At 40.1% G+C, this 18,673-nt stretch overlaps 1 protein-coding gene across 4 annotated transcripts in view; it reads right to left on the reverse strand.

The window, feature by feature from the left end:
• Window positions 1-1,328: 1,328 nt before the first annotated feature.
• Window positions 1,329-18,673, reverse strand: part of ATP8A2 (ATPase phospholipid transporting 8A2) — a 438,434-nt gene continuing 421,089 nt past the window's right edge. For all 4 annotated transcript variants that reach the window (XM_067466581.1, XM_067466582.1, XM_060770914.2 and 1 more), the window contains 2 exons: window positions 6,551-6,642; window positions 1,329-1,759 (listed from right to left, as the gene is read on the reverse strand). In XM_067466581.1, coding sequence (XP_067322682.1) covers window positions 1,662-1,759; window positions 6,551-6,642 — 190 coding nt within the window. In that variant the 3' untranslated portion in view covers window positions 1,329-1,661. The remainder of the gene's footprint in view (window positions 1,760-6,550; window positions 6,643-18,673) is intronic.

An 18,673-nucleotide genomic window follows, 5' to 3' on the forward strand; every position in this document is an offset into this window, starting at 1 on the left:
CAAGCTGGAAACCTGAATGTTAATCCCATTTCATAGTACAATCTTTACACATTTATGGCATTCTATCTCATAGGAACCATTTTCCTGAACTGGTGACACCTGGATTCCAAAACTTATTAAAAAACAAATATAGAAATAAGTCTAAGCCATTTTCCTGTGTGATGAATAGAAATAGAGATGTATTGAGTTAGTATCAAGTTGATTCTTGTTTGATGTCCCCAGCCTCTTCTCAACTTTCTCAAGGAAGAGGCTTAGTTCCACACTTTTTACTTCTATAAGAGCAGGTTATTCTCCTGCTCCACCTTTACCTCATCATACTAGAGAATGAATCCAATTTAAATCTGGTTGCTGCCTCCTGCAAAATTCTGGGGTTTGTAGTTCAGGGAGGAGCCTTTTAACAGCCTCACTAAACACAAAACCTAGAATTCTGCAACAGGCAGAAACTGGATTTAAAGTGGATTCATTCCCTAGTGTGATGTGTACTGAAGTATTTGCATTATTTACTGATCTTGTACAGAAATTCAAGCACCTCAACGATAGTCCAAACCAAACTTGTCTTTAACCTTTCAAAACTTCTCATAATTTGCACAAGCAGAGAATGTTAAGGCACCAGCTATTTTTTTTATAAAAAGCATTTAAAGAAAGGCCAGTATGAGCAAAAGGGGACAGAATGCCTAAATCCACATGATCTCCTCGTAAGGAGCTACTTTGCATTATTCACATAGGATTTGGGAATACTTCTGTGGATGATGGAACATAAACACAGAGTGACTAGAATAGTGACGACTATGATTAGTTACTAGACCAGAATTTAGTTGCTCATGTACAAAAGAAGCCTGCTTTTGATGCACTCCAGCAATTAATAGAGGGCTGCATTGCAATCGTCATTTCAGATGCACAGTTGAAGAGAACACCATGCAAAGAGCACCCATTGTCCTGCCATGCAGCTGACTAGGGTCATGGATAGATATTGTGCCAGAAGGTAATGTGTGTATATGTGTGTAAACAGCCAACATTGCTGTGATATATTTGATACCTTACAATACTTGTTCTTTCTGAAAAAAGCTAGCAGTGTTCACTCTTGCAGCCTTATTCTTGCTCTGCTACATTCTCCATGATTATGTTTATTTTCCTGCCCCCCTTTACCTTTCCATGAACATTTTGCTCAAATAAACAGCAAGGACTAGCCAAGTTTTATATATGCAGCTCCGTGCACTTGAATCCGGCCATGACAAAACAGGAAATGCAAGCACTCCTATTTGCATTAAAGCGAAGGCGGGCCTCTCATGGAACACACAACCTCTGTACTTTTCTGCGTTTACAGATCGTTCTCCAATATACTTTTTAATTCCAAATGGCAGGCAAAGCCAAAATGTTTTCAGTTTTTACACCTTGTGTAGCACGGCCAAATGTTTCATAAATAACGTAAACAAATGTTAGGCAGAACACCGCAGCTGATTTCAAATGATGATACCCCGGCCCCAGTGTGCACTCAAAAGTCTGCAAGAAGCATACATAGCAAACTTGTTGGCTAAGGCCACAGTAAAGGGATTTTCCAGTGTTTATGCTGCTGTTGCCAACCTTACTCGAAGACATATTAACAGTGGATGCATTGATCCCAATCTTATTACTCCAGCCACCGCTCAGGCAAAAAGACCATGTTATTCTGATCCAGTTCTCTGCTTCGTAGTGTCATAGGATCGGACAACTTGAGACTGGGAAACAACCCCATGTTCTTCTTGAGAAAATGCATATCCATCTGAAAAAACAGAGAACAGAAAGAGAGACTTGGAATTCGCTGAGGAACATAGTTTGATTGTTAAAGAAGCCAAAAAAGAACAACCAATGTAGTGTGAGGTTTAGTGTCAGATCCAAGAAATGTTATTTAGTTGGTATTACAAATCTGGGGGAATCTGTAGTCCAAAAGGTAACTTTTTTTCTAACACTGGTTGAAATAGTAAAGTGAGGATTTCTTAAGCTATCTGCTGTGGAAGATAAGCAATCAAGGACTGAATTCATATTTGTGCCCAATGTTTACCATTGTTTACTTCCTGGAAACTCTCCAGGGACCAGCAGCTGATCACTTATGGACAAGCACCGATCCATACAAGACCACTTTGAATTGCATTGGAGTAGTGTACTGGAAAAAGTGAAATCTGTGTTCTTATTTACATGTGGGCATAAATTGCCCAGCATACCGTTCAGGTGTTAATTTGGGGAAAAAACAAGGGCCAAATTAGACTTGACACAAATCACATTATTAATTAAGTACACAATACATCCCCTTATCCTTAGATTCGATATCCATGTTTTTACCTATCCACAATGTCTCCAGGAACTGTACTAACTATAAGAGACTATGGTCTCTTCCACACAGCTATATAAAATCCACATTGAACTGGATTATATGCCAGAGTGGATTTAGATAACCCAGTTCAAAGCCAATATTGTGGAGTAAGGTAAAGATTTCCCCTTGACATTAAGTCTAATCGTGTTTGACTCTGGGGGTTGGTGTTCATCTCCATTTCTAAGCTGAAGAGCCAGCGTTGTCCATAGATGCCTTCCAAGGTCATGTGGCCGGCATGACTGCTTGGAGCGCTGTTACTTTCCCACCAAAGTGGTACCTATTGATCTACTCACATTTGCATGTTTTTGAACTGCTAGATTGACAGAAGCTGGGGCTAACTAAGGGAACTCACCCCGCACTCAAACCACCAACCTTTTGGTCAGCAAGTTCAGCAGCTCAGTGGTTTAGCCTGCTGCACCACTGGGGGGATTATCTGACTTGATATTCTGGGTTATATGGCTGAGTGGAAGGCCCTTAGGACTCTGAAGACTAGGATTTGAATCTCTGCTTGGTCATGGAAACCTATTAGGTGACCTTTTGCAAGTAACAGTCTCTCAGCTTTGAAGAAGGCAAGGACAACCCCCCACTAAACAAATCATTCCAAGAAATCCCATGATAAGGCTGCCTTTGGCTCTCCATAAATTGGAAACAACCTGAAGTCATACGACAAGTGTTAATCCAACTCTTCTTTTCCTACAATTGAAAGGATACTGCTGTTCCCCCCCTTCTGTCCCAAGATACAAATCTCTCCTACCCTCAAAATATTTTCTGAGAAACAGTGTAACTGCACACTCTCATGATCTTTAAAAACCAAAGAAAGACTCCAGCTAACACTTACAAGTGAGCCCTCTGAAAACTACAAGGTCCTCCCAGCTCCCACTCTCTGTCTTTTAAAAAGCTGCACCTATTATTCCTTTCTGTAGAACAAGCTCTTCATTGTTCAGAGCACTTACAGCTGTCCAAAAGTGCAAGAGCAGAGTGGCGGAGGCAAAAGTGCTAGTCTCAAATTCTTGGCCTCTCCGATCACCCCCAAACTTCTCAGGGGAATACATACATTATCTGATGGCTTGGTGGCTGTTGTGGCGGGAAGTGAAGTTTGTAATATCCTTGAAATATAAGGTTTCTTAGTTTCAGGATGATATCAGGCTAGAGGCAGAAAATAACACGCTAGCTTGCTCTCTGTCTTGATAACCCTTCTGTGACAAGGATTACAGGTCAACGCTCCCTCTCTGCTAGGGCTACAGCCATGTGTTAATGTGAACCTCCTCAATACAGCTGTTTGTTTTTTTAGCTGGGTGAGTTGCAGATTATAGCCACATAATAATTCTACCTTGATATATTTTTTAGCAATCTTATAAACCATGCAGACATAAATGTTCTGGAGATGTCTGTTGAGGCTACGGTTATGTATGCCTTAGTTATCTCCTATTTGGAATACTTTTTGTGTGTGTCAGGAGCGACTTGAGAAACTCCAAGTTGCTTCTAGTGTGAGGGAATTGGCCATCTGCAAGGCCATTGCCCAGGAGATGCCCAGATGTTTTATTATCCTGTGGGAGGCTTTTCTCATGTTCCCGCACGAGCAGCTGGAGCTGACAGATGGGAGCTCACCCCACTTCCTGGATTCGAACCGCTGACCTTTTGGTCAGCAGCCCTGCTGGCACAAGGGTTTAACCCATTGTGCCACTGAGAGCTCCAGTTTGGATTATTGTAACATGCAGTTAAAAACAGATGAGATGCAAAAGAATAAAAGTGACAGAAATAGGGGCAGGAACCCCAAATGCAAGTGCTCAGCAATTTGTGTGTAGGGACAAGGAGAATTGTAATAATCAGCGCAGAGAAGTAGAAAATTACAACAGTAGCAGCAGCAACAACAACAAAGAAGACAGGAGGAGAATAGCAGCAATTCAAGCTGTCTTCCACATGATCTTAGAAATAAAAAGGAAATTTAAACCAAGAATGGGGATACTGTATGACTAGCAGAGAAACATATTACATGACCAAGAATAAATAAAAAAACAGTGGAAACTATAAAAGAAATGACAGGAGTGCAAATCCATTTAAGGAAAAACTTGGAGGTCTCTCATTCATAAACTAAGTGAACCTGACTTGAAGGCAGTAAACAACAACAATAACGATAACCTATGGAAGGCTGCCTTTGGAAAATGATCAGAAGCATTAGCCAGTTGGGAATGCTTCAATAATCTAAAATCCTAGCTCTAGCTACTATTCGATTACCATGGGAGGCATACAAATAAATGCATTTCTTCCTTCCTTGCTGCTGTCTTAATAGCAGCTTTGGGGTGCCAGATTTTTATAGGGTCTAATCAGCTTATCTTGGGAGAAGCAGGAAAGCAAAGGAGGAGAATAGCAACAACACAAGCCCTAAACAACTTTTAGTATTGAGAAGTCCTGTGAATGTGGGCATGGAATCATGCTAATTTTGAAAGCTACCCTGAGTCCCCTTTAGGGTGAGAAAGGTGGGGTATAAATGTCATAAATAAATAAATAATCAATGTGTGCGTGCACACATACTATACACAGTTCTGTACGGGATAGTGGTGGTTTGTGGCCTCTCATTTCCCAACTGCAGATAATTTGGCTCCGAGATGAATCTTGAGGCCCTTTCAGTGTGTTTTGAAAGCTTTCATAGATAAAGGAAACCATGGTCTTTGATTTGTGTTTTTCTTATTCAGAGAACAGCTGAGAATGAAAAATCCATATAATGGGACTTAACAGCAAGAAATGCTACCAGTACTAATGTCAAACAGGTGGCGGCATAGGAACCACACTCAGTCAAGTCTTGCTGCTGTATTTCCATTAGAATATTTAGGATTGCAAAAATATTAAATATTAATCTGCATCCCAATCTTCCAATTTACTAAAATCTTAACAGTATTTATGACAAGATAAATACATAAAGGTGGATGAAAGAAAGCAAAAGTTTAATGATCACAAAACTTTTAGGAAGCTATAGAAGTTCAACATTTGCTAATTTTCAGAGCATGGCTGTCAAATTGGACTCAAACACTTGTAAGATGTATGTGATAATGATTTGTTTATGTAGGTTAGCATTCATGAAAGGTATTTTCTCAATGACAACTTTCTGAATCAATCGGGCAATAATAAAGAAACCCATAAGGTAAAGGTTTCCCCTGACATTAAGTCCAGTCGTGTCTGACTCTGGGGGTGGTGGCGCCTATCTCCATTTCCAAGCCGAAGAGCCAGCATTCCAACCTTAGGAAATGGGACTACAAAGTGGAATCCATGACATGCAAGTGTGGAGAAGAGCAAACTACAGACCACCTGCTGCAATGCAACCTGAGCCCTGCTACATGCACAATGGAGGACCTTTTATAGTAGCACCAGAGGCACTCCAAGTGGCCAGCTACTGGTCAAAGGACATCTAATCAACTACTAAGCTTGCAAACCTTGTGCTTTGTTTGTTTGTTTGTTAAAAAATGCAATGTCAGGTTTGCTCCTGACATGATAAATAAACCATTTTGGAGATTAAGATAATCTGGGGAGGCCCTGCTCTCGGTTCCACCTTCTTCACTAGTGGGGACGAGAGACAGAGCCTTCTCAGTTGTGGCTCTTCCGTTGTGAAACTTCATCTCTAGCGATATTATATCAGCCCCCTCCCTCCTGGCCTTCAGCAGAAGAGTAAAAGCCTGGCTCTGGGAGCAGACTTTTGAAAAATAATGCGGTGCAGTAATTTTAATGTGGAATATGTACCATTGATTACGGAATGACCTTAGACTCTGATCCCTGGATGGCATATTTTAACATTGGAATGTATTTAATTATGTTTAATATGTATTAATTTTAATCCAATTTCTTTTTAAGTTAACATTGTATGTTTTAAAGCACTATGTAGGTGCCACATGTAAGCTGCCTTGAGTTCTCCTTGGGGTAGATAAAGGTGGGATAGAAATAAAGTTAAATAAATAAATTTTCTGCCTTGATATTCTGGGTTATATTGCTGTGTGGAAGGGACCTAAGTAGCAGCAGAAGTGGAATGCTTTGATTCTCAGCAGATTGAAGCAAAAGCAAACTGCTGTAGTTCCCTCCTAATTTTTGTGTTTTTTCTCATTCATAAACACTTTTGTCATTTTAGCATTCTCTGATATTGTTTGGCCAAATGTGTCCTGGCTTTCATTCATGATATGTCAGAGGATATGCATTCACACATGGTCTATTACTTACGTGACACCCCTTGCTGTACAGAATGAGCACGGAAGAGACTTGGAGGGGTTTTTCTGCCGAGTCTTTTTAACAAGTGGTCACGTTCGTTCATGCTATAAAAACAAGATCAAACCAAGTGAATCTCAAGATGGGGATAATTAGTTTTCAAGAAAAATAAACACAAATAACAGGAGGACTCGATGGTGATAGTGCCAGGTCTAAATGCCTTCTTATGTCGTAGCCTTCTAACATAAAAAGCACTCCATATACGAAATTTCATTGCAAGACATGCACATGTATTTGGTACCAGAGTTGCAGCAAAGAGAAAGGAAAATATAAAGTGACATAGATAGAAGACTGATTTCTTTTTTCCAATATGTTTTTGTTGTCTACTATAATTAAAGGTAAAGGTTTTCCCCTGACATTGTCCGGTTGTGTCCGACTCTGGGGGTTGGTGCTCCTCTCCATTTCTAAACTGAAGAGCCGGCGTTGTCCATAGACATCTCCAAGGTCATATGGCCAGCATGACTGCATGGAGAACCATTACATTCCCACCAGAGTGGTACCGATTGATCTACTCACATTTGCATGTTTTCAAACTGCTAGGTTGGCAGAAGCTGGGGCTGACAGCAGAAGCTCATACCACTCCCCGGATTCGAACCTGCGATCTTTCAATCAACATGTTTAGCAGCTCAGTGGTTTAACCCACTGCGCCACTGGGAGCTCATGTCTACTAAGCTATATGTAAAAGCAGTGTGATCATATACTTGAAACCTGCTCTTGTTTTATGCATGTCCACCTGTCATCCCTCCACCAACTAAGTCTTCTTCTGCCAGGAGGTTGAAGTACAAATCCCCAGATTGGAAATTTTATGACTGGATCATAGCTCGGCACATTTTTGTGGAGGCACATCCCTCCACAAACTTACCATTGCCTAGAAGTGAAAGGTCAACTTTTGAGGGATGGGAAGGGAGGGAGTTTAGTTATTTGTGAGACGAGTAAGACAATTCCAACTTCCAGAATGACAAAAAAAATTTCCTTATGTAGGCTTAGGTTGGACCTATACCTACATAAATCACTAATAAGATGCTGGCCCATTTTTTTTCAAGTCAGGAGCGACTTGAGAACCTTGAGAACATTAACACTGTTAAATATCTCCACAATAAACAGTTTAAAATCAATTAAAATACACAAAAGGGTTATGCTGGTATGATGCCTTCAAATCAAATGCCACTTTCACTGGGAAGGGGGCTAAGGGATACAGATCTAGGTGTAACTCTGCAACCTTTCATGAGAGCGGTATTCTGGAATGACTCACACAAAGTAAAAACATTGCACAGCTGGAAAAGGCAACCAAAACCATCAGGAAGCAGAGGTAACTTGCTTATGAAGAAACCTGAAATTCTTTACTGAGGGTGTATTGTTTCAAAAGGAACAGAGCAAAGGAAGCATGGGATGGACAGAAACAAGTTTTCTTCTTCTCTAGAACATGGGATCAACGAATGAAATCAAATACTAGGAACCCACTATGAAAAATGCAAAAGAAAGGAGAAATGTCTTTACAAAACATGTACTAAATTGTGAAAAATTCTACTTTGCAGCTACACTATACAATTAATGTAGTTTGACATCACTTTAACTGCCATGGCTCAATACTATGTAATCCTGGGAGATATCATTTGGTAAGGCACCAGCATCCTTTGGCAGGTAAGTCCAAATACTTTGTAAAATGACAACTCCCATGATTTCAAATCATTGAGTCATGAAACACCCTACGAAATCAATGGAGTCACCATGTACTCACAGGTGATTTAATAGTAATACAAAGTTGCCACTGGCTACTCATTAGATTAATATCCATTAGAAGTTACTTTTGGGTAACAATGAGGGGCAACAACACTGGATTTTAAGTGGTTGTTACTTATTCCTATGGATGTGGGACTTTTTTTCGTGTCAGGAGAGGTTAGAAACTGTAAGTTGCTTCTGATGTGAGAGAATTAGTCATCTGCAAGGACGTTGCCCAGGGGATGCCTGAATGTTTTGATGTTTTACCATCCTTGTGGGAGGCTTCTCTCATGTCCCCGCATGGGGACTTGGAGCTGACAGAGGGAGCTCATCCGCACTCTACCCATATTCAAACCTCTGGCCTGAGGGAAATGTTCCATCCATATTATATGTCTTCATGTCACATGAAGTGGACAGATTCCCCCCACATTATCTTTAAAGATTTAATTAGGTTCTGCTCCACAGATCCTCATTTCTTGCAGTCCAAGCTGATCAACAACAGACTAAAATGATGCAGGAAATGTGTGGTGGTTCCAGCCTGACTTTTCAAAAAGCACATAGACTCAGAGTGTCATTTCCCCTAGACTCCCACTCCCCAATAATACTTATAAGTAACAATTTACTGCAATAAGTAACACTTTCTCCCCCCAACCCAATAAGTAACAGAATAATCTGAAGTGGGAACAAAAATAATGAAAAGATTACTTTACCAAATGGATGTCCTGATGACAGAAAGTTATTTCTAGTATTAGACATAGTATGTCCATTGCTGGGGAACACCAATGGAGAGATACCCTGTTTACGGGTGTCACATAGACATTTTATGAGCCACTGTGAGAAGAAACTGACTATATTGACCTTTGGTCTGATTAAGCATGGCATTTCTTCTGTTATCAGGTTCACTAAGTGGTTTAATATCAAATTTCCTTTCCTCCTAAGGAGAACAGTAAACACAACACAGAAGTATTCTTAGCAAATCATGCCAAGACCATTGCAGTATCCCTAATCTTGTAATCTGACTTTCAGAACACAAGGCAATGCAAATACACTTCTCCTCAGGATGTCATGCAAACCGCTTTCCCTGCCACAAGTGAATAAAAGCCTCAGTCCTAAATAACTAATCTGTATATTCCTGTGTTGTCTGTTGTACCTGTACAAGGCAAGCAGATGCAAAAGGTAAATACAGGAATCTGGTACTACCATGTTAATTTGTGAGTTTACAGATTTTGCAACAGCCACCCACAAATAGTGGAATGACCTGCCAGAAAAGCTGTGACTGCTTGATACACTGGATGTATTTAAAAGAGCATAGTTAATTAATTAATTAATTAACTCTATTTGTACACCACCTTTCTCTACTCCAAAGGGGACTCAAGGTAGCTTTACATAGGGCAACTATTCAATGCCTTTGAACAAAAAACAGTTAAAATACATTAAGTTAAAGATTTAAAATCAAAATTAAATGCACATTAAAAACATATAAAGCATTACAATCACTATTAAAAATCACGCCAACCACAGTAGTAATCCAGGGCTGTTCATAATTCCATAGCTATTATTGCACTGTAGTTAATCTCCAAATGCTTGAACCCAGAGACAGGTTTTCACTCTCCTTCTGAAGGCCAGGAGGGAGGATGGTTTTTAAATTATGAATTATTTTTAATATGTATGCTTTCAAAACTGATGTTATGCTCTTTTAATGGATTGTTTTTTAAATTGTTGTTCATGTTTTAACTGTATTTGAATATCTATTCATCATCATCATCATCATCACTATCACCATCATCACTATCTCACTGCACCAGCAATATCTTCTTATAATAGTATAGTAGACAATGATAGGCACATTGTGAGAGACAGAACAGCCTGTAGACAATTGCTACCAATATACTAACGAAAGCTATGACATCTTAAGGCAACATAATGCAATTCTAACAATGCCACTGTGTTATCATTGATCATTTTGCTTTGCTTGCCTGTGAAATGTGCCTAAAGGCAGCCCAATAAAATTACAGCAATGTCATGTTACTGAGATGGCAACTGAATTCCTGAATGAGCTTCTCACTGAAAGCACAAATGAATAGCAGATGAGTACTACAGATTAGGTGATGTCTACAAGGCATAGTTAAAGCAATAGTATTCCCCATAGCAACCTATGGATGTGAGAGCTGGACCATAAGGTAGGCTGATTGAAGGAAGATAGATGCTTTTGAACTGTGGTGCTGGAGGAAAGTGATGAGAGTGCCCTGGACTACAAGAAGATCAAACCAGTCTATATTCCAGGAAATAGTGCCTGACTGCTCATTGGAGGGAAGGATATTAAGTTAAGTTCTTTGGCCACATAATGAGAAGATAGGAAAGCTTAGAGAAGACAATAATGCTTGGGAAAATGGAAGGCAAAAGAAAGAGGGCTGACCAAGGGCAAGATGGATGGATAGCATCCTTGAAGTGACTGGCTTGACTCTGAAGGTGCTGGGGGTGGTGACGGCTGACAGGGAGCTCTGGCGTGGGCTGGTCCATGAGGTCACAAAGAGTCGGAAGCAACTGAATGAATAAACAACACACAAGGGATACAGAAGAAAACCCTGATGAAAGAATTTAAAAGGGGGGTGTATGTGGAGGCATTCCCTTTCCCTTTCTTGAGCTCCTTTTCTTTATGTATGGAAAGCATTCTGAAAATCAGCAGCAACTTTTGAATGCAGCTGTGAGGTCAATCATATTGCTACTAGTTTCCAAAACACTGAAAGTCCCTGTCTAATATTATTGCTTCATTGGTCCCCAAAGGGAGAAAAATCAAGTGTTTACTCATAATTTCTAATAATGAGATTTCCTGTTTTACGCTCAGAATGATGCATTTTTCCAATTCATAGGAAGAGGTAAGGTGGGGTGGGGATAATTGTTTAAGGCACCAGCTAAACCCCCAATTAACAGATGTAAAAAGAGTCTTTGTCTTGAAGCTCTTCTTCTCCTCCCTTCCCCAAAAGCCCAGCAGTCCCTAATCCTGGGCAAGAAACATCTGTCTTTACACATTCAGATGAAGAGCATCAAAACAAACAGAATAATTCAAAGCTGACCACGGGGTCCCATTGGGCTCACTCGTTGCAGTAATTAAAAAAAGATGAGCTTCACCACCAATTAACCTACCAAGCACTAATTAGCGTTAATGAGGATTCCAGGCACTTGCTGCAGCTTGACCCAGAATGTCCTCCAGAGTTCAGTAATTGGCTGATGGCAAAAGCAGAGCCCAAGCAGAAGGAGGGGTTAAAGTGGGAAGGATGCAGGTGCCGGGCTTAGAGAGCAGGAAGGCCCTGGGAAATGGCAAGCATCGGTACACAGAAAGAGTTTCATCCCCTAACAAGAGCTCAGTCTTAGAATCTGTGCTTTGACATGATTGGTGAGCCATGCTCAGAGTTGCCATTAGCTCCAGAAATGCTACAAGAATATTGGGGGTGAATATTTTTTTAAATATAGTTTTTATTGAAATTTATTGTTAAAATACATTATAGGTAAAATCTGTAAACAACAATAACAACAAAAATCAAAAACCACCACCAAATCACCCTGATCCAAAGGGCTAGGACAGGAAAGAAGAGGAGCAAGAGAAAGAAGAAAGGAGAAGAAAAGGAGGATTTTTATTTATTTATCGTGTCAGGGCAACCAGTCAATTATATTACATTTCTAACAGAACAAAGCAAACAAACAGACAAAATACAAAATTTGTGAGTTTGGTAGTTGATTAAATGTCCATTGACCAGTAGCTGGCCACTTGGAGTGCTTCTGGTGTTGCTGCAAGAAGGTCCTCCATTGTGCATGTGGCAGGGCTCAGGTTGCATTGCAGCAGGTGGTCAGTGGTTTGCTCCTCTCCACACTCGCTTGTCGAGGATTCCACTTTGTAGCCCCATTTCTGAAGGTTGGCTCTGCATCTTGTGGTGCCAGAGCACATCTTGTGGTGCCAGAGCACATCTTGTGGTGTCAGAGCCTTCTAAGTCGCCCAGTCCTCTGTGTGCCCAGGGGGGAGTCTCTCATTTGGTATCAGCCATTGGTTGAGGTTCTGGGTTTGAGCCTGCCACTTTTGGACTCTCGCTTGCTGAGGTGTTCCAGCGAAGGAGGAAAGAAAGAAACACACACACACACACAAAAGAATAAAAGAAAAAAGAAAAGAAAGGGAAAAGAAACTTTTGTTGACTTCCTGAGTATCTTCCGTGTGGATTCTTCCTTTTCCTTCTTCCATTTCCCTCTTCTGCTTCTTTTTCTCCCTTCCTTTCCTATGTGAGCCTTTTTCTTTTATATTAGTATTTTCCTATTTTTATGTTTTAAATATTCAATAACTTTTGTCCAATCAGTTTCTTTTATTGACTTTCCCTTATTTTCAGATATCAAGTAGGTAAGTTGGTCCATATTTCTTATGTCTAATATTTTTTCCATCCAATCGTATCTCTTTCTTTTTCCATACCTTTGTTTAACAAATTCTTGATGCCGTATTTAGTAGAAATACAATATTGGGGGTGAATATTGAAATAACAGAGATTACAACGACTTCCCCTACTCAAGCCTCAACTGAGATATGGGCAAAATCATCACTGCTTTTTAGCCTTCTTATCACTTCTTCATTTCAGTGGGGTTCACTTCCAAGTTAAATGTCTTTGGAATGGAGGAAACTACTGACAATCAGCTTGGGACCCAGCTGAAGAAGGGATACAGATATTTAGAACCAGAGACAATATAGAGGAAGCCCCTCATGCGACTGACAAAGTTAACCAAAAATGCTATCAGGCTTTTCTGTATTTATTAATGCTGTGCCATGAAATAGGCAATTTTCCCCATTAAATATGCAAATTGTTCTGTGAAATAAGCACATTTTCACTGTGAAATACAGGCCAACACATGGCCTACTTTAACTTTGTCGCAAGCCTTGCAGTCCCTCTCTGGTTCGTTTCCAAAAATATAATTAATAATAACCGCAGAAAGATTTCCATTTGCTAACATATGTGATAATGGGTTCGATTTTAATATTTTTTTTGGTAAAGTGACAGGTCTCAGAATTAAATTAAGTCATGAACATCTTCTGTTCTTTTTAAATGTCAAGTAACAGTGCAGTATTAGACATGTCTATTCAAGAAGTGTGTCTTACTGTTTTCAAATGGGCTTATGCTCAAGTAACCAAGTACAGCAGTGTTTCTCAACCCTCCTAATGCCCCAATCCCTTAATAAAGTTCCTAATGTTATAGTGGCCCCCAACAATAACATTATTTTCGTTGCTACTTCATAACTGTAATTTTGCTACTGTTATGAATCAGAATGTGATATTCAGGATGTATTTTCATTCACTGGAGTAAATTTGGCACAAAGACCTGATATGCCCAAATCTGAATACTGGTGGGGTGGGGGTCGATTTTGTCATTTGGAAGTTGTAATGGCTGGGATTTATAGTTCACCTAAAATCAAAGAGCATTCTGAACTCTACCAACGATGGAATTGAACCAAACTTGGCACACAGAATTCCCATGACCAACAGAAAATACTGGAAGGTTTTGGTGGGCACTGACCTTGAGTTTTAGAGTTGTAGTTCACCTACATCCAGACAGCACTACCCAAATGTGAACACTGGTGGAGTTGGGGAAAGTAGACCTTAACATTTAGGAGTTGTAGTTGTTGTGATTTATAGTTCACCTACAATCAAAGAGCATTCTGAACCCCACCAACGATAGAATTGGGCTCAACTTCCCACACAGAACCCCATGTCTTGAAGGGACTCACTGGTGCAAGCCTCCCTCTGGCCTCGCATGCTCTCCCTTGCCCACATGTGCACCACACTGCTATGTGCCAAACATGCCTGCTCTCCTCTCTCCACTTGGAGTCTCAGAAAGAGCCCTCCCCTTAGCTGTGAGGCTGGCTGAGAGGCCAGCCAGTCACAGTGGAAGTGGGAGGATTTGCCATCTGTTTGCAAAAAGGAAGAGAAGGACAGGCAGAGAGATCTTTAGTCTTCTCTGCAAAGGAGTTCGTAAGACCATCAGAAATATGTTTTCTGATGGTCTTTGGCAACCCTTCTGAAATTACCTCATGACCCCCCCCCCCCCAGGGGTCCCGACCCTTAGGTTGAGAAACACTGAAGTACCACAAGTGGTTTCTTTTAGTTTGTATGAATACAGCTACCCTGTCACTGGCAACAAGGCTCTAATAAATGCTAAAGGAAAATCAAGGAAGAAGGAATTGAACAACTTGCAATTTATTTCGCACTTCTGAAGAGTTGTGAATAAAAGTCTCACAAGTCTGAAGCTTGCAGTATGTTTTGGAGAAATAACATATGCCTAAAAGTGCATGGATATTTGAAAAATGTGAGTGGCTAAAAGACACCCTAGTTGAAATGCATGGAAAGAAGCAAGGGGTGGGGAGTATTTAAAATGCAGGTGTTTAAAGGTTTACAAAAGTGTGCTTTTTTTAAAAAAAATGCTCACACAGCCTTTGTAGGAGAGAAAAAAAAAACAATTTCACAACCTGATATGAACAAAGGACAGAATCAAAATGCAGGTGGTATTTGGAAAAATGCAGTTGAGAACAAACAGATTTTCACATCTCTGTCCATTACTCCTACCTCTGCTCTCTTGCAGAAAACAAGGGATGCTTTTTGAAGTGTCCAATGTAAGCAACCATCTCAATAATATGAGTATTCTTTTCCTTTCCCCTCTTTAAATGAAAATATTTCACTCAATCAGAGCACAGTATTGAGGTATGACTTGGATATTTCTCATGCCCCTTCTCTTAGTATACCTGGGACTACCTGAAAGAAGGAGCTTGCCAAAGCATTTACTGGAGCTGAGAAAAGTTCTTTTCTTGAACCTGCCACTGACCCTACAGTCAAGGGGATTCTAGTAGTCCAAACAAAGAACTTGTCCCAAAGTTGACATTTGGTTGTTTTCACAAGGCTCTCCTGTAAGATAATGTTACACGTGGGAAGGAGTCCTAGCACTACCAGCTCACTGTAGATCGGCATCTGCATTCAGGCATCAAGTAAAAACTGAAAGGAAGATAAATACAGATAGCTTTTGCAAGGCTGGTCATACAATGAGAAGCACTTAGGTGAAAAAGAATCCTCGCCACAGCGCTGCTTTTGACTGGACAGAAAAAGTGAGGCTCTCAAATTTTAAACTGTGGGAGAAGATCAGGTTTTGTGTGCACAATTAAAATCAAAAGAACCAACTAAAAAAGCTGAACTTTCGGACTGTAGCTCAAATGCTTCAGTTACAAAAGGAGCAAACAAACATCAAGCACATTCAAATATACACACTCTGGGTTATTTTTATCCAAATATCTTCCTATCACAGAAGGGGGAAACATGTACAATTCATGACTATCTTGAAAAACTGTTCACACCCAGTGTTAACTTGTTTAGAGCAGGGACAGACAACATGCAACAAATTGGGTGCATGATGTTACTCTGTTATTTTAGGGGTTTCTGCTCCCCCATTTATTGTGCCATTGGCAGTGGCATGAAGATGCTATTTTGATGTAAAAGAAGGCACCCCAAAGGCCAAGATCTCATATATCAGGTTCCCAGCGGATGCTACCATTGTTGTTGTGCTTGAGAGAGAGGCTAGGCTTAATGTCAGATATGCGTAGGGTAGTATCATTTTGGCCAAGTTCATCAGATTCTAAGTATCGAAAGTTTAAATATTCTTGTCTGGACCAGTTTTTTATTTTTAATTCTCTGGCTGTGGATTTATTTTTTGATTTATTGTCTTCATTGTGAGATTGTGTGCAAGGCTCACTTGGTTTACTGTTCAATTTTCCCGCCATTCTTTGAAGCGGTGTTTGTTCACTTGAGGTTATTGTGTTTGGATTACTGGGGCCAGTCTGTTTTTCTGGGTTGAAGAAAGAATCTATTTTCCTCTGCTGCATCTTTTGGAATTTAAGGCAGTTTTCACTAGGACTGTTGGCAGGTTTGGTTACTCTTGATATTTTCTGGCTGGGTGTTAGGATTTGTACTGCAGGCGCCAGGGGTGTTGGTAAATTCGAGGGACTGTTTAGTGTATTAAGTAAGTCACTTAAGCATTCAGTTATTATTGTTTGCTCTTCCTTGTTTAGTTTTTGGAATGTTTTAAAAAGGGCAAGTTCATCTTCATCCCAGATTGTTTTTGTTCTGGTAACAGGTGGTACAGCTCTCTCAGAATTTGCTTCAGATATTCTGGTTTTAATGTTGTTGGTCTGTTTCTTCCAATTAAAGTGTTTAGGAGAATATGACTGATATATTTTCTCTGAGGAATTTATCTGAGACTTAGAGGGGCAGTTTGTAATGATGGGAATTTGCCCACTTTTTGGTATTTGATTTCCGATAAGAGGCCTTGTTCCATTCTCATCGAACACTCTGTTTATGACAATTCCAAATTTATGATGTAGATGTGAATGCATAGAGAGTAACAACTGTGGAATTGAAGGACTACTAAAATCTAAAATAAATCTTTTATGGAACTGTCTTTTTGGGAGCCAACCAAGATCTCCTATACTCATTCAGTGGCACAACTAGGTGCAAGGTGTGTGGATTACACCAGGTGACATCACCAGAGGGTACACCAACATGACTGCTTATAAAATGTATGTCTTTTAGAACAATAAATATAACCACAAAAATATTTTTTGTATGTCCAGTTTATAAATAATATTTCAATATACTAACAAATTATGCTCTTGGAACCCTTCCTGAAGCACGGATTGGCTTTAAAACATGTTCTCCACATGCCTTGTTTTAAATAGAAATTGTGGAAGATTTTACAGTTGCCATAATGGCAAATTTTATGTCACAAGACCAATAATGCTGGGCATTTATGGAATGGTATTCACTCCATCCCTGATAGTTGCCTACTTGCGGTTTGATTTATATACAAACACATAACTCAAGATGGCCTATTCTTCCTGTTGGTATCCTATCAAGGCATAACCTGTTCTAGTTTCTGCAAAACTGCTATACCATGTATCACTACTGTTAATCTACAATCTCTTGAAAAGGCATGTGTAGTAAATCACATCAGACTCAGTGGTTCTCAACCTGTGGTTCCTCGGGTGTTTTGGCCTACAACTCCCAGAAATACCAGTCAGTTTACCAGCTGTTAGGATTTCTGAGAGTTGACAGCCAAAACATCTGGGGACCCACAGGTTGAGAAGCACTGGCATAGATGATCAGTTTCATGTGCCTTGCAGCACCGTGCATAATTTCTAAGAATTAGACCCTACTGCAAGTAGACCACAAGTATGTGAAACTAGGAAGAAGATATATATAACTGAAGCCTGTATAGATTTAAACCAAGGCCCTGGTCCAGATGAAAGATTCTACATGATACAGAGAAAGAATGAATAGCTCAAATCTGGACAAAAACAATCAACATTAAAATATGCATAAGAAAGAAGCCAATGTGGCAGAGATATAAATACTACTACTACGACAACTACTACTGTCTCAGGAAAGCAACCAAAGCCATTGGGTTACAATCTATTGTTTTTGAAAGACATTTTTCAACTGGAGGGACATGGAAGTCGGTCCTCTATCTAAAATAGCCCAAAGAATGCCAACATTTTGGAAATTTCCCTTCCCTGAAAGGGAAAATGGGGTACAATTATAGACAAACATTTTGCTCAGTGTGTGCATTCATGTACATGTGTGTTCAATCTAGGGGGTGCAGCCACCCAAGGTCCCTCCAAGGTCACAATTGTCAATAGTCTCTCAGCTGTCCTTATCTACATTCTGCAGATACTCCACCATAGTTGCATCAGTAAACAGAATTTTGGCTATTATTTAGACATTTTTCTCTATAAATAAAAATCAGCACATGCAAACATTCTGCAAACCACTATCCACATGTTCCTCCTTTTAAAAAAACCAGTCATGAGTGATCATCTTCGGTTGCATGGTTTCCTGGATTATTTCAAGGTAACAGAAATGGGATTGTGATCAGTGCAAGTAAGATGTGAATCAGAACTATCGAAATAGAGCATATCACAATATACTTTTAATGGCAGGATGTGCCAAAAGAACAAATGCAGTGCATTGCTTTCTCCAACTGTTTCCCTTCCCAGAAGACAAGCACATGTTTTCAAGCAGGTGTGAAGGAGCCAGGACACAAACAAGGCGATAAAAGACAGAACAGCTCTCAAAAGGCTCTTGAGAGGCCTCGCAAAAGCATGACATATCAACTTCAGGCAGGCCGAGACACTCCACCATTATCTAGTTCACAGATGGACCACCCAGAAAACTTGGGTGCAATTAGGAAGGAGAAAAAACAAATGCAGGGTGGAGGAAGGGAGGCGGGGAATCCTTGAGGGAAGGCACAAGGGCCAAGGGGCTGGCAGGGATTCCTGACATTGTCTGCT

This window comes from Anolis sagrei, chromosome 3 (genome assembly GCF_037176765.1).
Source record: "Anolis sagrei isolate rAnoSag1 chromosome 3, rAnoSag1.mat, whole genome shotgun sequence".
Classification (NCBI taxonomy): Eukaryota; Metazoa; Chordata; class Lepidosauria; order Squamata; family Dactyloidae; genus Anolis; species Anolis sagrei.